This window comes from Gadus morhua, chromosome 10, assembly GCF_902167405.1.
Source record: "Gadus morhua chromosome 10, gadMor3.0, whole genome shotgun sequence".
NCBI lineage: Eukaryota > Metazoa > Chordata > Actinopteri > Gadiformes > Gadidae > Gadus > Gadus morhua.
This window is the reverse complement of record NC_044057.1, coordinates 12,972,988-12,997,535: the sequence shown is the minus strand read 5'-3', so window position 1 is coordinate 12,997,535 and position 24,548 is coordinate 12,972,988. Positions and strand designations below refer to the sequence as shown.

Here is a 24,548-nt window from a genome sequence, read left to right as displayed (position 1 = left end):
CTTCACCCTCACTCCTTACCTCACCCCTCACCCCACACTCCTCACCACTCTCAATCCTCACTCCTTTTAAGAACCGGTGACGCACGGAACATACAGAAGGCCATCAACAGCATTATTTTGTATCAAATTAGCTCCTAATTGGCTTCCATCACTGTCCATAACGGTTGCGAAGGGTGACGTAATACGCACTTCCCCTTTAAGTGCGAACGACCCGAAGACCACGTGACCAAACAAGGAAGTCTGGTCGGTTTTGAAAGTGTCTCCCAGCTGCAGACGTCGATGAGAACAACAGCTGAGAGGAAAGTTTATTAAACTTAACGAACTGAAGTTATCATAGCATCACCAGACGGACATGTGGACGTCCTTGGTCTGCGTCATGCTGGTGACGTCACCGGGCGGCGCGTCGCTCCCGCTGGTCGTGAACACCTGGCCCTTTAAGGAGGCCGCCGCCGCTGGTGGGTCATACTATGAGTAGTAATTTAATATTATTATGTATTATGAGTATATATATTAGTATATTCGTATTATTAGTATAAGTATGATTACTTTGAATAATATTAATAATATAACTCCTGATGTGAATACTCATATTACAATTATGTATCCTTATATTAATACTAATATCACAATATTAATGACATTCATACAGTCGAGGTGGAATGGGATATTTTTTTATCATTTTGGTATGTGGAGAGAAACTGAGCCCCATCACTGGATGAGTGTTGAACTGAACCCCATCACCTGATGAGTGTTGAACTGAACCCCAACACCTGATGAGTGTTGAACTGAACCCCATTACCTGATGAGTGTTGAACTGAACCCAATCAGGTGATGAGTGTTGAACTGAACCCAAACACCAGATGAGTGTTGAACTGAACCCCATCCCGTGATGAGTGTTTATAATCACTGGACACATAACCATATGTTGGCGCCAGCGGGTCACCTGAGCGCAAGGTGAGCCCAGGTGTCTCTGTCTGTGTTTAGCGTGGACTCAACAGACCGGAGTAATTATACTTAAAATGAAGATGCATGTCTCTAATACCGGAGTCAATAAGGTGTGTGTGTGTGTGTGTGTGTGTGTGTGTGTGTGTGTGTGTGTGTGTGTGTGTGTGTGTGTGTGTGTGTGTGTGTGTGTGTGTGTGTGTCAGGTTCTCAGTAATCTGATTGGGTGATGGTTTCTGCAGCCTGGGAAGCCCTCCAATCAGGAGGCAGCGTGCTGGATGCGGTGGAGAGGGGATGTAGGCGCTGTGAGCTGGACCAATGCGACGGCAGCGTCGGCTTCGGAGGCAGTCCTGACGAGACGGGAGAGACCAGCCTGGACGCCCTCATCATCAACGGGTGGGAACATGTATAGGTCATAAAGATTACATACATATCATCATGTATCGATATAGATGCATCCATACATATACAGACCAGTGTTTCCCCTACCATTGTTCAGGCCTGGCGGGCCGCCAGGCCAACGAGCGCCCCCGCCAGGCCAACAACCGGCCAAAAAAATGAAAAAAAATGAAAAAGAGAAAAAAAAAAAAAATGAAAAAAAAAAAAAAAATGAAAAAAAAAAAAAAGAAATTTTATTATTATTAGCCATAATATCATAACCATCCAAGCTCACCACCAGCTATCTCAATATGTATTGGTGCTTTATGCTCCTGTACATGAAATTAGTTTATATTAAATCAACTTTGTTTTTAGAAAAACACTGTTTATTCTCCGGCAGAAGAACTATACCATGAACCGATCGCGTAAATGCGACGTCTGATTGGTTCAGCCCGCCGTTACCATGGACATTTTTATCGCCCCCGCGAAACACTAGCCTCGTTCTTTATATGTCCATAACTTAACCAACTTGTGATGGCTAAGCAAGTGTTTTATTTGGAAATAACCAACAAATACTCTAGCATCCCGTGAAAAATGTATAACAAATCACACCATCAGCTCTTACCACCGGGCCTAAAAAAAATTCTAGGGGAAACACTGCAGACAGTATACATTACAAATACATATCATGTACAGATCATATAGATGCATCCATACATACACAGCAAACATTACATATACATAGCATCATGTATAGATCATATAGATGCATCCATACATATACAGTATACATTACATACGTATCATCATGTATAGATCATATAGATGCATCCATACATATACAGTATACATACATATCATCATGTATAGATCGTATAGATGCATCCATACATCTACAGTTTACATTATATGAACACATTATCATGTATAGATCATATACATCCATTGTTACATATACAGTATACATTATATCTACAGAACATATAGATACAGTACTTCCATACATATACAGTATACATTATGTATACTTGTATATATCATATAGATACATCAATATGAGGTATATCTATAATATATACATTAAATATACATGCCATCTTGTATAAAGCATAGATAAATCTATGTTATAGCAAAGTATACTTCCTATTTATTTAATTTTGTTTACGTTACTTAAAGTGACTTTATTTTTACTTTAAGTTTACGTTACTTAAAGTGACATATGTTTACTTTCTGTTTACCGAACTTTATGTTTATGTTACTTCATATTACTTTATGTTAACGTAACTTTTAGTGCTTAAAGTGATTTTATGTTTGCGTTACCTTAGGTTTAGTTAACTTTAGGTTTACATTACTTTAATTTCACGTTACTTTACGTTTACGTTACTTTAAGTGACTATGTTACATTACTTTTGCGTTTCCATTACTTTATGATAGCGACACGATGGAGGTTGGAGCTGTGGCTGACTTGCGGCGTGTGAAGAACGCTATTGGAGTCGCCAGAGCTGTTATGGAGCGCACCCACCACACCCTCCTAGTGGGGGAGTCAGGTACTGCACCCACCACACCCTCCTAGTGGGGGAGTCAGGTACTGCACCCACCACACCCTCCTAGTGGGGAAGTCAGGTACTGCCCCCACGACACCCTCCTAGTGGGGGAGTCAGCTAGTGAATTTTATGTTACTATAACAATGTATATGACAGTATAAATACGTTTTCTGTCAATTCTATGAAAAATTCCTCTTGACATACCAAACAGCCCTAGCTAGAAACATACATAGCACACTAGTGTCCTAGCTAGGCAACATACAACCTAACACACTTGTATCCTAGCTCACACTACACCTAACCATATCTCATGGGATCCTTCTAGTTTTTGTGGAAGGTAAAAGTGTTGCTATATTTGGCTCCACCTGGTGGAGGATCTCATCATAGCAATATGCAAAGTGTTGAGTATGTGAGTAAAGATAGAAGAGGATGCAGACAGAGTGAAGATGTTGTCATGTTCTGACACAGGGCTGCTGCTTGCTACATAGTGCAGTGTTGTCCCGGTTGGACCCCCTGTAGCCGTCACCATTCTGTGTGTCTGTAGCAGTCACCGTTCTGTGTGTCTGTAGCGTCTGCATTCGCTGAGGACATGGGCTTCCCTGCAGAAGACCTGACCACGAACACGTCCAAGAGCCTCTACACCCGCTGGCTGCAGGCCGGCTGCCAGCCCAACTACAGACAGGTGAGTGTTGATTCTGGTCTGAGGGAGTGTTATGGCGTTGGTGTGTTCTGTGATCTGTATCAAGTCCCTCCACACTGAGTACAACGCTGTGATATTGTGTGATACTTTATTTCCCCCGAAAAACGTTAAATCAACCCTCCCCCAATTAACGCGGGGGTTTTAGTTAGATTCTGGGAGCTGTCCACTGGTTCTTTAGTTCACCATCCCGGCCTGAACCACTGGCATGTTGACCTGGTTCTCCTGGCGGGCACGAGTCTCTTCCTGGGTTGGTTGTTGGTCGGCCCGACCCTCCTCTCCTCCTACAGTCTGGACCTGCCCTCTGATGGAACACACACCTTCTCCCTCCGTCTGACAGACGGATCATTCAGAGGAATTCATAATGCGGTGAAGAGCAGACGTTTATAAAAGCTGACGGTGATGCACGGCCAACACGCAGGGAGGAGATCCTCTAAACATACTCCCTAACCCACCCACCGTGCGGCTGATGTAGTCTAACGTCCTCGTACCTCCGTCTACAAAGCGGGGTCAGCGTCTCGACGGCGGTGCGGACCCCCCCGATGGCTCTCTGTTGGCAGCCGTTACCAAAGCAACCGGTAGTTTGAAGGGCTTTGGAGGATGTTAAATTGCGTCAGATATTGATGGTCATTTACCAAAGTTCCTCCAAACTTCTGGAAGGTTATGCCTTTAGACCCATTGAAGTCTGACGGAGACAGACGGCGTCATGAATAATGCAGGCATGTTCAGAAGCAGGCTGGTTTAGGAGCAGGCCCCCACCCCAGCCTAGCAGGCAGCCGGCCTGTCTGGATGGATTATTCACTCCGCACCAAGCGCTCCTCTTCCATATTTCAAACCCAACTTGAGGTGATGAATAAGAACTTTTTAGCATCAATCAAAAAGCAGTACTTTCAGAGAGGTCTGTGGTCGCGTGACCGTCTATTGAAGTTCCTCATTCAAGCGCCACCTCTCCGGTCTGCAGAGTAAAACACAGTGACAGCTCCAGGCTGCCGAGACTCGGGGAACAGCCAATCCCAGCCGCCCAGCCGGAGGATAGGAGGGGGAAGCTTGTTTCTAAAGCCCCCCGCGGTGGGGGACAGGGAGCCTAAGCTGTTCTGCTGTCCCCCACGGGTCACGGTTAACAGGCCCCATCCCCCGTCTCCCGTCAGCAGGCAGAGCGCTCAGAACCAGCCCGCCAGCGCACCGCAACCCGGAGACGAGGCTCCCCTCGCGTCCTGGAGGGGGCATTAGCAGCCTGACGCAGGGGGCTCCCGCGCTCTACTGCTCTGTAGCTCATCTTTAGCCGGGAGCCAGCCACCTCACAGAGACTAATGATGTGGAGAAACGTCTGAGTGTAATTAGGGGCAGCGATCGACTGCTTCTGACGTTGGGGGGGTTCTCTGTCTCTGCTGTAGAACGTGGTCCCGGACCCGGCCACCGCCTGCGGCCCCTACCGGCCGGGCCCCGCCCGGACCCCTCACACGAGGCCGCCCCCCACTGACCTGCGCGCCCACGACACCATCGGTGAGTCTCTGATTGGACCAGGGCTGGTCGACTGGATCCTGATTGGACCAGGGCTGAATGATCTTGTTTCTGATTGGTTTAGGGGTCATCGCCATCAGTGGAAAAGGTCAGGTCGCTGCAGGAACCTCGACCAACGGAGCCAATCACAAGATACCAGGGTACGTTCAGCCAAACACACGATACCAGGGTAGGTTCAGCCAATCGCACAACACCAGGGTACATTCAGCCAATCACGCGATACCATGGTATGTTCAGCCAATCACACGACACCAGGGTTACTCTGGGTACTAACCTATTAGTCCGGGTTCAGCCTTGGTACTCCCCCCTGTGTTGGGGTGAGTCGGGGTACTCACCCCTGTTTTGGGGTGGGTCGGGGTACTCACCCCTGTGTTGGTACTCCCCCCTGTGTTGGGGTGGGTCGGGGTACTCACCCCTGTGTTGGGGTGGGTCGGGGTACTCACCCCTGTGTTGGTACTCACCCCTGTGTTTGGGTGGGTCGGGGTACTCACCCCTGTGTTTGGGTGGGTCGGGGTACTCACCCCTGTGTTGGGGTGGGTCGGGGTACTCACCCCTGTGTTGGTACTCACCCCTGTGTTTGGGTGGGTCGGGGTACTCACCCCTGTGTTGGTACTCACCCCTGTGTTTGGGTGGGTCGGGGTACTCACCCCTGTGTTGGTACTCCCCCCTGTGTTGGGGTGGGTCGGGATACTCACCCCTGTGTTTGGGTGGGTCGGGATACTCACCCCTGTGTTTGGGTGGGTCGGGGTACTCACCCCTGTGTTGGGGTGGGTCGGGGTACTCACCCCTGTGTTGGTACTCATCCCTGTGTTTGGGTGGGTCGGGGTACTCACCCCTGTGTTGGTACTCACCCCTGTGTTGGGGTGGGTCGGGATACTCACCCTTGTGTTGTCTCCAGGCGGGTGGGCGACTCCCCCATCGCAGGGGCGGGGGCGTACGCTGACAGCTCCGCCGGCGCTGCCGCAGCAACCGGAAACGGAGACATCATGATGCGCTTCCTGCCCAGGTAACTCCTCCCCACTCCTTCGCCCCCCCCCCCCCCCCCCCCCCCCCCCCCCCCCCCCCCCCCCCCCCCCCCCCAGGTTAATTATGTTCTGTCATGGTCTTTAGTTTCATTCTTGTCTTTAGTTCTATAATAGTGATAGTGAAGTTATGTGGGGTTCTATGGTCATGTTCTATGGTAGTTATGTCATGTTCTATGGTAGTTATGTCATGTTCTATGGTAGCAATCTGATGCTCTGTCATATTCTATTCCTGTCAATTTGCTAAACGGCCCCAATGTAAATGTTGCTGTCGTGCCAACAGCTTCCTGGCGGTGGAGTTGATGCGAGGGGGGGCCGAGCCCTCGGCCGCCTGCACCGCCGCCATCGCCCGCACCAAGAGGCATTACCCAGAGTTCTTTGGGGCTGTCATCTGTGCTAACACAACAGGCCATTATGGTGAGTGTTTGAGTTCAGAGGAAACGGATCCGTCAGCGTCTGCCAGAGACGCTGCGACACACGCCAGCGCGCCCGCGGTACACACACACACTGAGGCGCCGGTTGGCATCCCGGGCAGCGGCCCATGAGCCAGGAGACAGAACTCAGGCTTTATGGGTGGGTCGTAGCAGAGGGGGGGGGGGGGGGGATCAGCCTTACGCGCCAGGAGACAGAACCATAGAGTTGTGGGTCGTAACAGTGAATCACAATAAGTAGGAATAGTTATATTGTAACATCACAAAATAACTTAAACTTATACCAAGAGAAGTATGGAGGCTCTAATAGTATTAATAGCAGTATGATAACAGTTTAGAGCCTATATTAGTTGTTTTGGCAGTATGATAGCATTACATAGTCTTTATTAGTGGTTATAGCAGTATGGAGCCTTTATTAGTCATAATAGCAGCCAGTTTCTCTCTGCAGGTGCCGCCTGTAACAAGCTGCCAGGCTTCCCCCAGTTCTCCTACATGGTGGTCAGCACTGAGACCAGAGGCCCCTCCCTCCACACCGTGGACTGCTTCTAGCGCTGAGGCCCCTCCCTCATCACCGTGGAGACCAGAGGCCCCTCCCTCATCACCGTGGAGACCAGAGGCCCCTCCCTCATCACCGTGGACTGCTTTTCACGCTGAGGCCCCTCCCTCATTATCGTGGAGACCAGAGGCCCCTCCCCCATCACCATGGACTGCTTCTAGCTGGGTGGAGGTCCATCTGGGTTTAAGTCCAGAAGGTGGTCTGCTTCTAGCTGGGTCCCCACCTTCTTGTACAGCAGCCAATAAGACTCCTCTATTCCCTTCATTCATGTTCAAACTCTGGGCTCCAGAGGAAGAGGAGCTCAACCCCCCCTGAAGGCTCCTCTTCCTCTGGGCTCCAGACCCACCCTGAACGGCTGCACGTAAAAACATTTCAGCAAGCAGAGATTTAATAAAAAATGAGTATTTGATATGAGAAGTATTCAGTGTAATGTTTATTTAAGTACTAATTTCTAGTAAAACCTTTTAACCCACCAATCAATGTTCTGAGACCCTTTGAGTTCTGTTAAGACCCCTCCTCCATGGGCCAATCAGCAGCCAGAGAGCGGGGAGGACTCCGCCCCCCTTCCTCCTCCATGGACCAATGAGCAGCGAGGACTCCACCCCCCTTCCTCCTCCATGGACCAATCAGCAGCCGAGGAGCAGGGAGGACTCCACCCCCCTTCCTCCTCCATGGACCAATCAGCAGCCAGGGAGCGGGGAGGACTCCGCCCACTGGAAAAACTCGCACTGCTTCCCCTTCTTGGCGCCGCAGCAGTAGAAGCTCCGCCCATTGTTGGCGCCCAGCTTCAGCACCGCCCTCCGGACGCTGCGTCGCCCGTGGCCACACTCTGGGAAGCCCAGGTCCGCCCACTGGGGAGAGGACCAATCAGACGCCTGTTCTACCTCCCATCGCTACACATGCTTCCAGTAAGGGTGGTGCTGGGTGATATTGGGTGGTGTTGGGTGGTGCTGGGAGGTGTTGAGAGGTACTGGGTGGTGTTGGGTGGTGCTGGGAGGTGTCGGGTGATATTGGGTGGTGTCGGGTGATATTGGGTGGTGTCGGGTGGTACTGGGGGGTGTTGGGTGTGCTGGGTGGTGTTGCGAGGTACTGGGTGCGGTGTTGGGAGGTTGAGCTGGCTGGAGCTGGGTGGTGTTGCGAGGTACTGGGTGCGGTGTTGGGAGGTTGTGCTGGCTGGAGCTGGGTGGTGTTGGATGGTGTTTGGGTGGTGCTGACCTGGAAGAAGCTGCACTGGGCGGGGCGGGGCAGGGAGCAGCAGTAGAAGCTCCGCCCCTTGTTCTCTCCGTCCTTGTGGACCGAGCGCAGGCTGGAGGGCCGCTGGTGGTCCTCACAGCAGGGGGCCCTGGGACACACGGGGCCACAGTGAGCTGAAGGTCCTGACAGCAGGGGCCCAGGGTGAGCAGGATGTACACACTCCTGCTCCTCTAACAGATCCCCTGCTCCTCTAGACAGATCCCCTGCTCCTCTAACGATCCCCTGCTTCTCTAACAGATCCCCTGCTCCTCTAACAGATCCCCTGCTCCTCTAACGATCCCCTGCTTCTCTAACAGATCTCCTGCTCCTCTAACAGATCCCCTGCTCCTCTAACGATGCCCTGCTTCTCTAACAGATCTCCGGCTCCTCTAACAGATCTCCTGCTCCTCTAACAGATCTCCTGCTCCTCTAACAGATCTCCTGCTCCTCTAACAGATCTCCGGCTCCTCTAACAGATCTCCTGCTCCTCTAACAGATCTCCTGCTCCTCTAACAGATCTCCGGCTCCTCTAACAGATCTCCTGCTCCTCTAATGCCGCTTTCACACCAAAAAGAACCGAGAGCCAGTTCCGGGCTGGTGCTAGGGCCAGTTCCAAACTGGTTCCAGCCTTACCCCAGTTAAGAACCGGTTGGTTCCACACCGGCCAGAGCCAGCCATGGAGCCGGCGTGAGCAACGTCATGACGTCACTGCAAACGTCTCCGCTAGTGAGCTTGGACAGAAGCATACGGCCGACATCTTTCTTTATTCTGGGTTGAAATAGTAACATAGTTACGCCATTAAATGCGTTTATGGAAACATTTTTAGCGAGAAATGTGCATTTTACTTTCATAATGTTCGCTCGGTGAATGTGAAGGATGTTTGGTTTGATAGTTATGACGAAGAGGGAACGCTCCGTTCACTTGCATGGACATGGACTCATCTGGCTGCGTTGGCGCGTTGAACCACCACACAATGATCAAGCGTCAGGTTAGGCGCGCAGAAGAACCCTCGCGCCAGTTTCAAACACAACAACAACAATTTCGTCTTCGATTCAATCCGTGTATGGTTCGTTCTTTGAATATTCCGATTTAAAACAAAATCAGAAAAAACTAAAAAGAACCATACACGGATTCACGTCCATTGTTTACTTCGGTGTTTTAAAAAATGCCGGTCTTCGTTGGTCTTCCTGTTTATGAAGGTACGGATAACTCCGCCCCCTGCCCCCGGCGTAAAAGCGGTTCTAGTTCCAGCCCAGCTCTAAAGCGGGGCCAGAGTTGAACCGGTTTTTAGGGGCCGGAGCCGGTTCTTTGGCGGTGTGAAACCAAAGCCCTGGCCCTAGCTCCGAACTGGCCCGGAACCGGCCCCGATTTTGCGGCGGTGTGAATGGGGCATAACAGATCTCCTGCTCCTCTAACAGATCCCCTGCTCCTCTAACAGATCTCCTGCTCCTCTAACAGATCTCCTGCTCCTCTAACAGATCCCCTGCTCCTCTAACAGATCTCCTGCTCCTCTAACAGATCTCCTGCTCCTCTAACGGCCCTCGGGTGAGACAGCAGCTCCGTCTCTCCTCTTCTCTCTAGCGGCTGCAGAAGCTCATGTTGTTATGACAACAGCAGCTCCTGTTGTTCTGGTCTTTAATTCACGACCGGACACTTACCCCTCTCCGTCAACCGCTGGCAACGCACTGGTGTTAGCGGGGGGAACGCCGTAACCGGGGGCGCTGTAACCAGGGGTACGGCCGTTACCGGGGGTGCCACCGTAATTGGGGGCCCTGTAACCAGGGGTACGGCCGTTACCGGGGCTGCTGCTACCGGGGGTGCCACCGTAACCCGGGGCGCTGTATCCGGGGTCGCTGTTACCGGGGGCGCGGCCGTTATCAATTCTCATCTTCTTGTTGGTCGGCTGCTCACAGCCGCCACCTGCAGGCCGCCGGACGCCACCAGGGGGCAGGCTAGTAGCCCCGCCCCCTGAGGGGGGAGGGGGGGTGAGGTCGGAGAAGATGAGGGTGGAGGTGCCGAACGCTGACCTCCAGTTGACCTTGAGCTCCTCCGCTGGGCGGGAGAAGGAGGTGCAGGGGAACTTAATGAGGGAGGAGGAGGAGGAGGAGGAGGAGGTGCTCTGCTCCCTGGGGACTGAGGAGGAGGAGGAGACGGTCAAACACAAGGTAGTGGACTAAATCCAAGTATGAGGTGTTCTGGACTAATCCCAGCATGTTAGTGGCCCATGGCCTGATGATGATGATGATGATGACATCTCCTCTTCCTCACCGTGGGGCCGCGAGGCGAGGCAGGCGTCACATGACCCCGCCGAGGGGCGGTTGACCAGTGTGCAGCGGGGACACGCCCACTCCTCCTCCTCCTTGGTCGCCACCTCCTCATTGGACCCCTCCTTGGTGACCCAACCAATCAGGCTGTTCCTCACAGGAAGTTTACTGGCAGACAGGAAATGAGATCACAACAAAAGACGGCTCTCAGCACTCCAGTATAGACCAGTGCAGAGCAGTGGAGACAAATATAGACCAGTATAGAGCAGTGTTGACCCGCGTAGACCGACCAATATATAGTATAGTATATAGTATAGACCAGTACGGACCAGTATATACTATAGATCTGTATGGACCAGTATATACCAAAGTAGACCTATATAGACCAGTAACATGCTTCAGACTGTAGTGGGCGTATCTCTACCCTCTGATCTCCTTCCAGACAGACAAGTGTCAGAGGAGGCGAGGAGAAGAGGAGGGGAGAGGAGGAGAAGAAGAGAGGAGAGAGAATAAGAAGATAGGAGAGAGAGGAGAGGAGGAGAGGAGAGGAGGGGAAAGAGGAGGAGAGGAGAAGAAGAGAGGAGAGGAGAGAGGAGAAGAAGAGAGGAGAGGAAAGAGGGGAGGGAAGAGAGGAGAGGAAAGAGGGGAGGAGGAGAGAAGGGGAGGAGAACGAGGAGAGGAGGGGAGAGAAGAGAGAAGGAGAGGGGAGGGGAAAGGGGAAGAGGAGGGAGAATTAGGAAGGGAGAGGAGGAGAGCAGAGAGGAGGAGAGGGTAGAGGAGCGGCATTCTGCTCCGTCTGCTCTGAACACACTCCTCCCGCTCCCTCAGTAAACACCGGCCTGTGGCTCCGTGTGGAACACAGAGTAAAGCTGCACGCTGCGTGTCGCGGGGAGCGGTACACGAGCCCCTCACCCGCCGGCCGCTAATCCGGGGACCAGGAGGGCTTTGGGCTCCAGCCCCTCTCTGAGCTCTGCTCAAACAGCCCCGGAGGACGGGACCAGCTGCCCCGCCACCACGCCCCACAAACACGCCGCTAAGAGCTCGAACCTGCCTTGCTAGCTGTGCTCACTGCTACACCATGAATTATGAATATCAGCACCTCTACCCTCTTTAACACGCTCTGTATCTTATCTGGGGGGCTGGGGGCTAACCTGGTGCTAGTTAGCATGGTAAGTGAGCGTCCAGTGTTACCTGGTGCTAGCGTGGCTAGTTAGCCCCTGGTGTCCTACTGCTGTGGCGGCTGGTTAGCGTAGCTAGTTAGCCCCTGGTTTGTGTGGCTAGTTAGCGTGGCTAGTTAGCCCCTGGTTACCCGGTGCTGAGGCGGCTTGTTAGCGGGGCTAGTTAGCGCCTGGTAAGCGGGGCTAGTTTGCCCCTGGTTAGCGGGGCTAGTTTGCCCCTGGTTAGCGGGGCTAGTTAGCCCCTGGTTACCTGGTGCTGACTTGGCTTGGGTCGGCGCTCTGGCAGTGGGAGCAGAAGTAGGTCATGCGGCCGCCATCTCCTAGGCGACAGACGGTGATGGAGGTGGAGCACTGGGCGCAGGCGGGCCGGCCGTACACCTTGTAGTGTCTGGAGAGGGCGGAGCCAGACCGCCGGCACTGGGGGGGGGGGGGGGGGGGGGGGCACACTGGGTTAATTATGGAGGTCCTCTGAGTGGAAAGATAGAGATATACGGTATAGACAGACGGACAGTATACAGAGACGGACAGTATACGGAGATAGACAGACACAGTATAGAGAGATATACAGAATAGAGAGAAATGCAGAATATGGATATATACAGTCTAGACTCTTGACAGACAGAAAGTATAGAGAGATAAACAGTATAGAGCAGGGGTCGGCAATTACGTTTGGACGCGGGCCAATTTTTTTTCAGACAATGGCATCGCGGGCCATAGCTTTTTTTTTGGGGGGGGGGGGGGGGGGGGTCCACTATTTAAATTATTATTTATTTTATTATATTAAAATAAAATAAACATCATCTAACTTTTAAAACGCATTTAATTTAATTCCATTAAAACGTTTATTTGCTTATGTTCGCTGGTTTTATGCCGCCTGCTGCATCTCGTGTCGTCTCTCATGAAACAGGCGCTTGCCTAGTTGCCTAGCAACCTGCCGTATACAAATATTCTTTTAGATGACGTGTAAAAATGATTAGCTGAACATTGCTATGTTAGTTATCGATGCAAAATGTCGTTGTCGAAAGCCTTGAAAAGAAAAATTTATTCAGAATGCAGGACCTACAAAGAAGAATGGAAGCAGAGGTATGCGTTTATCCTGCCTGCATTTATTAATGCCAAGCCTACATGTCTCATTTGCAACGAGGCTGTTGCCGTTTGCAAAGAATATAAAATCAGAAGACACCATGAGACAAAACATGGCCAGTTCAAAAACGCGTATCCTCCTGGGACAGGTGCGAACGAATAAAATTAAAGCATTGGAGGCTGGATATGCACACAGCAATAAAAATACTCGTCAGGTCATTCACCGAGCAGCAGAGGGTTACAAGTGCGTCCCTTAAAGCAGCATGGGTTCTTACCCGTCACAACAAACCATTTACGGACGCAGAGGTTTTTAAGGAAGTGATGGTGGCTGTTTTGGAGGAGCTGGCTACAGATAAGTCAATGGATGGAGTGATTGCCTCAGTGAAACAAATGCCGCTCTCAGCGAGGTCAGCTTCCCGACGCATAGAGAGCCTATCTGACGATGTGCGCGGATCAATTATGAGTGGCCTGAGTCAGGCCAACTACTTTTCCGTTGCCATTGACGAGAGTACAGACAACACTGATATCAGTCAGATGTGCATATACTAGGGCTGTAACGATACACAAACTCACGATTCGGTTTGTATCACGATTTTTGACCCACGGTTCGATACATCCCACGATTTTTTGAAATTTAAAAAGCATTTTATTTAAACAACACTTATATACCAATTAACTTAATGTAACATTTAATAACAAATAATTTGGAACACTGAACAGATTTGAACAGAAAGAATACTATTAAAGTATAGCTAAATGAATAAAGAAATAACGTGTGGGAGGATGATTTTTTCAACTGTTTGGTTGGTTTATTCAAATATCCTTATTAGCACTTCTTATTAGCCTATGTAGCTTAAATAATGACATAATCAGGCCGTATAGAATGCAACATGTTTAATAGCCTAACTTTCAATAGATGGAGAAAAACCTGAATGTCAAGAACGTCGCAATAACGAGGCGTTACGAGTAGCATATGTGTGTGCGCCAGAATGGCAATGTGCGTATGCGTGTGTGAGTGACGTCAGCGAGTGAGTGGACGAGCGAGGAGAGCGAGCGGTAGCGCGTGTGTCTAGTGAAGAAGCGAACGAGTCCGGTAGAATAAAGTACCCATCCTGTCAATAATCGGTGGCCGCTTCATTCCGACCTATAAGCAGACAAACTGCCAGTCAAATCACACAAAACACTAGAGACAGGATCACACAGGCCCCCTCTGGATAAATGTCGTTCATATCGCATATGAGCACTTCGACGGCTGTGGAGAAATGCGATCCTCCGTAGCCACGGAGGATTGCAGTCGCATACTTACGGCATCGATAGGAGGGGGCGCTGTCAGCAGACTATTATTTAGACAAATTATTAGCAAATTTCAATCGGACAATTTGACCGCAGAGTTAGAAAGGGCGTATCGCGCTTCTGCCTTCTCACACCGCGAGACAGGTTCGTGGCTTTGAGTATCGCGATTTTCGGTTTGATACGCGTATCGTTACAGCCCTAGCATATACGTGCGGTATTTTGATGGGAAGGAGTTCAGGGAGGAGTTGTTGGCTCTAATTCCATTAGCAGGGAACACCACTGGGGATTTTATGTTTGCCAAAGTGGAGGAATTTATTAAACAACATGCACTACCAATTGAGAAAATAAACCTCATCGTGACAGACGGTGCACCTGCCATGGTTGGTTGCCACAGAGGTCTGGTGGCCCGATTGAAGGAGATAGCACCACAAATGCACGCACTACATTGCCTAATACACCAGAGTGTCCTGTGCGCCAGACTCAGTGGCGAGCTGAAGAGTGTCATGGATAAAGTGATGAGTCATTAATTTTGTCCGGGGTGCATCAAGCACACAGCACCGTCTTTTTCGCCAACTTGTTAATGAGTCAGAGGCCTGCTACGAAGATCTGCTACTTCACAATGACGTGCGCTGGTTAAGTAAAGGAAAGGCACTGGAGCGCTTCTGTGCGCTACTAGATCAAGTGAAAACCTTCCTGCGAATGAGCAAGATGCGTGCTTCAAACGATCACCTGGCCTTCCTAGAAGGTGAAATGTCCATCTCAAACATCGCGTTTTTAACTGATATTTTTGGCCATCTCAACCAGCTGAACCTGCAACTACAAGGGAGAGGGAAAACCATTGTGACCATGATCGAGAAGATGGATTCGTTTACAAGGAAGCTGGAGTTGTTCCAGTCTGATCTAGCAAGTGGAAGGCTCTTGCACTTTGCAACATTAAAATCACAGGGAGGGGGGCGAGTGACAGGAATTCTGACTGAATTCCTTGACAAGCTACGGGACAACTTTCAGTCGCGGTTCCGAGACTACTGTGTCCCAAGGGAAATTGTTGGCTTTGTCCGCGACCCATTGTCCACGCGAAGCGAGGAATTCTCCTCACTGGCCAAAACAACCATGAGCTCGTTGGACGAGGCAACGCTTCAGTTGGAGCTCATCGATTTCCAGTCCAGCTCCCTCGTCCGTGTTGCGTTTAGTGCGCATTCCGTGGAGGATTTCTGGATCGGATGCTCAGAAGAGTACATGGGTATCAAGAAACTTGCCCTTTATGTGCTGACGATGTTTCCATCTACCTACACGTGTGAGTCAAGCTTTTCGTCAATGAATGCAATCAAGACAGACGAGAGGAACCGTCTGACCAATGCAAGCTTGGAGAACTGCTTGAGGATAAAAGTGACATCCCTGTCGCCCGACATCCACAAAATTGTGACCGAAGGGAGGAGCCACTTTTCCCATTAAGTGAGTAGCTTACTGGCCTTTTTAAATAGTAGGCCTAAAAACTAGAACTGCAAGCAGTTATGCAGGGGTCTAAGAAGTGTGCATTTCGCCGGCACAACGCGACAAGAAATGTGCATTTCGCCGGCACAACGCGAAGCATGTGTTCAAAACGCTACCCTGAACCTGTGGATACAAAGGATTTGACTGTGGTAGGAGTAGCGAGAAGTCAGTGTAGCGTTTTCGCGGCGAAATTTTGTAGAAGATAAACAATTTCCTCGTTTATGGCGCCCCCTAATGGCGAAATTTTCCGAATTTTTTGTCGAACGACATTAAGGTTAGCACCAACATGTGTGTAAAATTTGGACTCATTCCGATGTCTAATTTTGGATTTCTTTGGCTTTTTGATTTTCCACGTCTAATTTAGCTCATAAACCAATATTCAAAACGCTACCGTTTCTTCGTCGAAGGCCCGATCAAAAAAGTGTATCATTTCTATGCGTGTGCGTCTGAAGATGTCGTGTGCAAAGTTTGGTGTCGATTGGTCAAGAAATGTGGGAGGAGTAGGGAAAAAACAGTTTTGCGGTTTTCACGATTTAGCGAAAAATATTCATAGACGCAAATGGGCGTGGCCTAGGCCAAAAGATGCAGCACACTCCAGTGCATCTGTTGGTATAACGTTTTGGACTGTGGGAGGTTCGGTGTGGGAGTTATAGCCCCAAACGCGTATTCCTTGGTATAGCGCCACCTAGTGGCCGGCACTTCTAGCTGGGAATAATAAAAATCCTTACAAAAACAATAGGGATCCAACCTGTTGGCTTGGACCCCTAAAAATGCCCAGTTATATTGTTTGATCTTATTAGGGGTCCAAGCCAACAGGTTGGATCCCTATTGTTTTTGTAAGGATTTTTATTACAGGTTGGATCCCTATTGTTTTTGTAAGGATTTTTATTATTTCGAACGCCTTAGAAGTGGTACCACAGCCCAAACCGTAAATGGTGCACACGCGCCAGTTGCATGACTAGATCCAGGTACGGCACCGCTACTCAGATAACCAAATCCAGACACGCCGGCCACTAGGTGGCGCTATACCAAGGAATACGCGTTTGGGGCTATAACTCCCACAACGAACCTCCCACAGTCAAAAACTTGTACCCACATATTCACTGGAGTCTGCTGCATCTTTTGGCCTAGGCCACGCCCATTTGCGTCGATAATTTTTTTTCGCAAAATCGCGAAAACAGCAAAACAGTTTTTTCGCTACTCCTCCCACATTTCTTGACGAATTGACACAAAACTTTGCACACGGCATCTTCAGACGCACACGCAAAGAAATCATAGACACTTTTTTGCTCCGACCTTCGACGACGAAACGGTAGCGTTTGGAATATTGGTTTATGAGCAAAATTAGACGTGGAAAATCCAAAATCCAAAAAAATAAAAAATCAGACATCGGATCGAGTCCAAATTGTACACACATGTTGGTGTTAACCTTAATGTCGTTCGATAAAAAAATCGGAAAATTTCACCGTTAGGGGGCGCAATAAACGAGGAAATTGTATATCTTCTACAAAATTTCGCCGCGAAAACGCTACACTGACTTCTCGCTACTCCTACCACAGTCAAATCCTTTGTATCCACAGGTTCAGGGCAGCGTTTTGAACACATGCTTCGCGTTGTGCCGGCAAAATGCACATTTCTTGTCGCGTTGTGCCGGCGAAATGCACACTTCTTGGACCCCTGCATAACTGCTTGCAGTTCTAGTTTAAATTGTAAATTCCCTTTTTTCTGTCTTTATTCAGGAGCAGCGCAGATCCTTCTCCCACGCGGACAATGTGCAATCATCTTTCACTTTCTTTAATTTTTATTTTAATTGGGCCATTTCACATTCGAGCAGACCTTGTTATGTTGTTAATTTAACGAAACGTAGACTATTTTTTACCTTGCCCACTGGAGGAGGGAGACAGGACACTTTTGGGGTTTTTTTGCACAAGATTACGCGCACTGGCGTGCAAATACCGTTCCGACCTGTGCGTCATGGATAACTGCACAGATGTTCCACCTGTTGTTTTGTCACTTTAGGACTATCATCTATACCTCAATAAATGTTTCGAAATTGATGGGATTGCTGTATGCCTTTTCTTTTTTTAAAAATATGGGGTTGAAATTTTTTTTTTTTTTATATATATATTTTTTTTTACATCAAATTAACGTCTTCTCGTGGGCCAGACAGAATAGATGGCGGGCCAAAATGGGCCCGCGGGCCCCTATTTGCCGACCCCTGGTATAGAGAGACAGACGATAGAGAGATATACAGTGTTGTTTCTCTTTCCTCAGACTAATGTACTCATTGTAAGTCGCTTTGGATAAAAGCGTCTGCTAAACGCCCTGAATGTACTGTATATATGTGGATGAATGAGACATTCTCAGTAGAAGCGGTCTGGTAGCCACGTTGAACCCTCTTCATGTTCCTGGAGCAATGCCTGCTGGGTAATATTCCAGCTAGACACTTCCTGCACTCTGCAGCGATCAGACGGCAAGGCAACTCCTAGCGCTCCTCTACAGGCGAAAGATACCGTAGCAGCATGCAGTGGGCCGCTCCCATTGTGGCCAACGGAGTTCCTCACCTTGTAGAAGAGCAGAGTAAAATCCCGGGTCATCTTCACCAGGTGACGCAGCTGCTGCTCAGACAACTGCTTAGCCTGGGGGGGGGGGGGGGGGGGAATCGGGGGGAGTCCAGAGGGAGGGGAGAACGAGAGGGGGGGAGAGAGAGTTCATGTTTTTATTCAGAAATTGGCAGATTGTTGTTTCCACTCTGTGTGTATAGTTCATATAGTTCTGATCTAGCGTCAGGGCATGGTACCGCGAGTCCAGGGCTAGTTAGAGTCCGGCCTAGTTAGTATCAGGGCTAGTTAGCGTCAGGGCTAGTTAGTGTTAGGGCATGTGTGAAGATGTGATGGCATCTTCACTGTTTTAAAAGACGCACATATTCCTGTCAGGCTGTTATCCGTAATAGTCTGCAGCTGTGGCTCATAGGCTAATTGAGCCACACCCATTGTGGTATACGTCTACCTCACGTGACGTCATCGCCGAATTGCGTAAAAAATAACCGTTACTAACCAAAAACGACAAAAACTGGACTTTATCACCATTTTGGAGACATTTAAAACTTTATATACATATTTTGAGTGCTTTATGTACCCATTAATCGAAACTTCCGGTTAACCTGCACCATGGGCTTTAAGAGGGCCAGAGTTCTAGACTGGAGGGAGGCTAGAGATGTGCAAGTGACTCAATGGTTGTATTACTTGTTTTAAGTGAAAATATGCTTTTTAACAACAACCATGTGTGTCAAGGAAACATTTTTTCACATTTGGTGGCAGTGGTGGGATGATTTCTCTAGTCTAGCCGAGTGGAGGGGACCCACATTTCGGAAAACATTGTTCGAGGAGCTTCATGGTGGGCCGCAGTGAATTGTGAGCAGGTAGATGAAGAGACCTGCTGGGAGAGGAGATCACTGGTGGAGTTGAACTGCTGTTCTGTGGGGTCGGCCAAAGCCTGAAGGAGGAATAGCTCGGGAACTCCTTGTTGCTGACGTGAGCCTTGTGGGGAGCTATTGCCAAGCCTTAACAGAACAGCAGTGGCGGAGGACATACTGTGAAGAGTGCAGTGTTTGGCCAAGAAGGAGTGATCTTGGAATGAAGATTGGCGGTCACCAGAGAGACTTTTTAAACTGTTTATTTAACACCAATTATTTGGACAATATTTCACCTTTTTTATCTACTGCGCTTGAAACCGTGTTTGCAAGCTTAAAAGAGGGGGAAGGAAATGTGAGGATGTGAATGGCATCTTCCCTGTTTTAAACCATGTTTTAAAAGATGCACATATTCCTGTCTGGCTGTTAGCCTTAAAAGTCTGCAGGTGTGGCTAATAGGCAAATTGAGCCACACCCATTCTGGTGCTCCTTAAGAGGGCCAGAGTTTGAGACTACGTTTACAAGATGACGGTCTGAACAGAAGACGCAAAAGTGGCGTCGCGTATTCTCTTTTTATTCCGCGTTTAGACAAGCGTTTTCGGGATGAAATCTGCGTGCATACGGTGACGCAAAAGTGTGTGGAATTCGATTGGCTATTCATGCCAGGCGGCTAGGCGGTGCTGTGATACACTATCACACAGCACCGCCATGTCTGAGGGCATGCGTAGAATCTTCCTTCTTCCCATATCCGTGCCGCGAAAACCAAAAAGATCCTTCTCTGTTCAGTAATTCTATCTGTACATATCCTGTACATTTCGTGAAAAGACTCCTGTACGCTTGTTAGAGCTGCCAGAGCAGCTTGAAGGTCCGACGCATGGAAATAATCGGACATGTTTGTTTATTTCCTTGTGCTGGCACATGTATGTGACGTGTACGCGGCGTGAGCAGATCTGAGCAGTGTTTTGCGTCTTGGCAGTGTAGACAGAAACGCTACGGCGGAGCGTATTCAACTTTTCCACTCTGGAGGGTGGTTTCAGATTTATGCGTTTTCATGCCCCAAAAACGCTGTCACCGTCTAAACGAAAGGCACTTCCGATAAAATATTTTGTCGTTTTTACCCGCAAGCGTCCTCGTGTAAACGGGGCCTAAGGCCACGTTTATACGTAGCAGGGTATATATAGAAACGAATATTTCCCCCCCTCCGTTTTCAAAAATAACATTGTGCACACAGCATCGTTTTCCAAAAAGTTGTCGTTTACATCAAAACGCATAAATGCGCCATTATAACTATGCCAAACCTATGGGCGGCAGTGTAGTAGAGCTTAGATCGGGCCCAGAAAATCAAGCCCGCCCTGGCCCGAGCTCGTGCACGTTCTGTCCGAGCCCGGCCCGACCCGACACATTAACCGTAATTATGAGCCCGAGCCCGATTTCAACCCGACTTTTTTTTTTAAATACATATGTAACTTTGTACACATTTGTTACTAGGCCTATTCTGCTAAATATATATGTAAGGGATAATGTATAGAACGCCGGTCATTATCGGAAAAATAAGCCCCGACAGGGCAAACAGTACACCGTCCGACGCGCAGCGAAGGTTTCTTGCTTCGCCCTGAAGGGGCTTATTTTCGACAATGACCGGCGACGTTCTATACAGTTTCCCGCTTATTACACGGCTACTTGCCAAAACGAAAAAATAACTTCACATGGTGTGTCTTTTTACAATTTATTCGTTACCAGCATTCTTAGTGTTGATCAGCAGAGAAATAATTTGTCCGCAAAGACGGTGACGTCGCTTAGCAACGGAAGACGCTGGGCTTGACAAGTCACCGGACTACTACCCATGCAAGTGAACGGAGCGTTCCACGGCATTGAGAAGAACCGTGTAATAAAGGTCTATAATATTTCTGTTTATGGCATAGATTTCTCCTCAGATTAGGCCAATAAACCAATGATAAAAATAAATAAAAAAGTCATCGATCAAAGGCCCGGCCCGAGGATAGTGGTGGGAAATATTGGTCGGGTCGGGCTCGGGCTCGGGCAGAGAATCTAAACTCTAGTAGGGAGAAGGATAAAGCCATGCAAGCCAATCAGAATCCTCAGAATCAACAACATCGAATAACACAAGCGTCTTCCTGTAACAAACAAACTGTAAACATAGGGCGCTAATATGACGTTTAGCATTCCCTGGCGCATAATGTGACGCTTCAGAACCTAAAACCCTGTTTCTCCCCGTTGACACGACAACAGATAACCGGCGTTTTCAGAAATCTCCACTTTCAAGAAATTAGTTTTTAGAAATGATCGTTTTCTGTGACAAAAACTGCGTTTTCATGTAAATGAGAGGCCAAACCGCGTGGAAATATCTGCGTTTTCTCTCGTGTAAACGGGGCCTTAAGGCCGATATATGCTCTGTTTTAGACGTAACGCGTAAGCACGTAAGATACATAACCCCCCCTTGCGCGGTAAAATATCCCCCCTTACGTGCTTAAGTGCGTCGCCCAGAATTCCTGACTATGCGACTAAAACACTACAGCCCTACGCAGCTCGCAAAGACTGTGATTGGCCAGCTAACCACATCCTTTCAGGAGTCTCACATTTCCGGTTTTACAGCATAATAGCGCCATTTTTAAAAGGCCGTGACAGAAGCGAATGAAGAATTTTGAAGAAGGAGAAGAAGAAAACACAAGAACGAATTATGATAATTATAAATATAAACAAGCCAGCGATTTCCACTTCCACGCCCACAGATTCGTTCGTTGCTCCCCCTACTGTTCTGGCGGAGAATCCCCTTGCAACACGCGCAATCCTTAAGGAACCTTAAAGGAACCGTAAATCAAAACTTGTCTAAAACAAGTCCCTTGTGTAAATTACGTGCTTACGTCTCTGCGTCTAAAACGACCCTAAATCGGCCTTTAGACTGGAGGGAGGCTTGAGTTATGCAAGTGACTCGACGGTTGTATTACTTGTAAAAATATGCTTTTTAAGAACAACCATGTGCGTCAAGGAAACGTTTTTTCACAGCATGGTACCGTGACGTCAGGGCTCGTTAGTGTCAGGGTTAGTGATCGTCAGTGCTGATTGGCGTAAGGGATGGTTAGTGGCAGGGCTAGTTAGCGGCAGGGCATGGTACTGTGACGTCAGGGCTAGTTAGCGGCAGGGCTAGTTAGCGTCAGGGCTAGCTAGCGTCCGTTACCGTGACGGCGGGGTGGAGCCCAGAATCGAACAGCGCCTCGTTCTTGATGATGTTCCCGACCCCGGGGAGGAGGTGCTGGTCCAGTAGGAGGTCACAGAGCATCCGCCCGCCCTGACTCCTCAGCACCTCCTCCGCCCGCGAGGAGCTGAAGGAGGAGGAGCAGACGTCCAGGGAGCGCATTGAGGAGACCCTGCTCTCACACTGCTCCGTCTGCCTGGAAAATATAAAACACTGCTACGTCAGCCTGGAACACAGACACAGTGCTCCGTCAGCCTGGAAAAAATAAACACTGCTACGTCAGCCTGTTACAGACACACTGCTACGTCAGCCTGTAACTCATATACACACTGCTACGTCAGCCTGTAACAGACACACTGCTACGTCAGCCTGTAACTCATATACACTGCTACGTCAGCCTGGAACACAGACACACTGCTCCGTCAGCCTGGAACACAGACACACGGCTACGTCAGCCTGTAACACACTGCCCCGTCAGCCTTGAACACAGACACACTGCTCCGTCAGCCTGCAACAGACACACTGCTATGTCAGCCTGTAACAGACACACTGCTACCTCATCCTGTAACAGACACACTGCTACGTCAGCCTGTAACACACACACACACTGCTACGTCAGCCTGTAAGACACACACTGCTACGTCAGCCTGTAACACACAGACACACTGCTATGTCAGCCTGTAAGTCAGACACACTGCTACGTCAGCCGGTAAGTCAGACACACTGCTACGTAAGCTTGTAACACACAGACACACTGCAACATCAGCCTGTAACACACACAGACACACTGCTAAGTCAACCTGTAACACACTGCTACGTCACAGATACTGCTACGTCAGCCTGCAACACACTGCTACATCAGCCTGTAACAGACACACTGCGGACGTCAGCCTGTAACACAGACACACTGCTACCAGCCTGCAACACACTGCTCGGTCAGCCTGCCATAGAAACAGATTACGACACCTGCCACGTTCCTGTCCTACCTGATCTCCGACGTGCTTTCGTAAAAACGGATGATGTCATCGGTCAGGTGGAGCTCCAGCACAGGCGTCTTGCTATCCGCGGCCACGGGTTTGATTCCCGGCGCCCCGGACGTGATCCGCATCGACCCATTCATGCCGAAGTGAACCCTGGGAGAGAGAGACAGACAGACGATCCACACGCTGTTATGTGTTTAGGATGTTCATGATTTAATGTGCAGAACTCGGCCGTTCTTATCTCATTACATATTACGTATGACATCTTACTCATTATATTAAATATTACTCATCACACTTTACTAATAGTTATTACTGTGACCCCCACCTCATGTCAATAAATCCGATATAGGAATCAAACCACTACGGGGTTTGATTCCCTCTCATCATTGCGTCCACCTCCTACCTCAGTGCTCTTAGGCCGAAGTAGATGAAGAGCTCCTTCCCCAGGGTGTCCACTCCGCTGAACCGGGCCCCCCGCAACGCGTCCAGGGCCCCCGCGGCGCCCTGCACCCCCCTCACGGCCCGGACCTCCTGGCCTTTCTTCACCTTGGCCCGGATCCTCTCCCCGTTCAGCGCGACGCCCGGACCCTCGACCATAACCCCGCAGACCAGACGCAGAACCAGTACTCACTACAGACTGGATCCCACCAGACCAGTACTCTCTACGGACTGGTTGCAGCCAGACCTGTACTGTCTACTGGTTCCAGTGGTTTTCTGGTTCCATTGTTTTTCTGGTTCCAGAGGTCTGCTGGTCGTTTGGTTACAAAACATCCGCGCCACATGATTCAAGTGTGCGCAACCGCAGTAGGGTTAGCTCCGGAACAGCCAATCAGATTCCATGTTAATAATGATGACCGAATAATGATAGATTATTATCTAATATAGCAAAGTATAATAGAAAAATATCATATGCTAAACATAAAAATATATGTCATCATGAAATATTGATTTCAAAATTCAATATATTAAATTTATCTCTTTTATATAACCTGTTTAATTTGTTTCTTGTGGACTCCAGACGTTGTGTGACAGCGATCTCTGCTGGATGGTATGAGCCAATACAACAACACACTGTTTCGACTGTTGATTACCTTAGTTACACAACAAGTAGTCTGCTATTCCAGAGCATTTAGTTTATTAAATAAATACATGTATACATATATAAATATATGTATATCGCATAATGTTTTTTAGATGTATACTGTATTTGTAGATGTATACTGTGTGTAGAATTTTTATTTTATGTCTCTCCCTCCCTCCCTCCCTCCCTCCCTCCCTCTCTCCCTCTCTCCCTCTCTCCCTCTCT

General features: G+C 49.1%; 2 protein-coding genes across 3 annotated transcripts; one reads left to right on the top strand and one right to left on the bottom strand.

The window, feature by feature from the left end:
• Positions 1-234: 234 nt before the first annotated feature.
• Positions 235-7,503, top strand: aga (aspartylglucosaminidase). 2 transcript variants are annotated; one of them, XM_030368725.1, is made up of 9 exons: positions 235-455; positions 1,185-1,338; positions 2,755-2,867; positions 3,434-3,546; positions 4,956-5,064; positions 5,147-5,222; positions 5,981-6,088; positions 6,388-6,521; positions 6,984-7,503. In XM_030368725.1, exons 1-9 carry the CDS (start codon positions 353-355, stop codon positions 7,082-7,084), a joined length of 1,011 nt encoding a protein of 336 aa, XP_030224585.1. In that variant the 5' UTR covers positions 235-352; the 3' UTR covers positions 7,085-7,503. The 2 variants fall into 2 exon arrangements, with proteins under 2 accessions (XP_030224585.1, XP_030224586.1); XM_030368726.1 differs by having other exon boundaries at positions 244-455; positions 1,149-1,338.
• neil3 (nei-like DNA glycosylase 3) lies at positions 7,503-24,032 on the bottom strand. Its single transcript, XM_030368724.1, has 9 exons — positions 23,646-24,032; positions 23,246-23,392; positions 22,242-22,455; positions 18,198-18,272; positions 12,017-12,183; positions 10,593-10,756; positions 9,983-10,457; positions 8,307-8,433; positions 7,503-7,942 (listed from the first exon to the last, which is right to left on the bottom strand). Exons 1-9 carry the CDS (start codon positions 23,837-23,839, stop codon positions 7,772-7,774), a joined length of 1,734 nt encoding a protein of 577 aa, XP_030224584.1. The 5' UTR covers positions 23,840-24,032; the 3' UTR covers positions 7,503-7,771.
• Between the last annotated feature and the right edge of the window lie 516 nt (positions 24,033-24,548).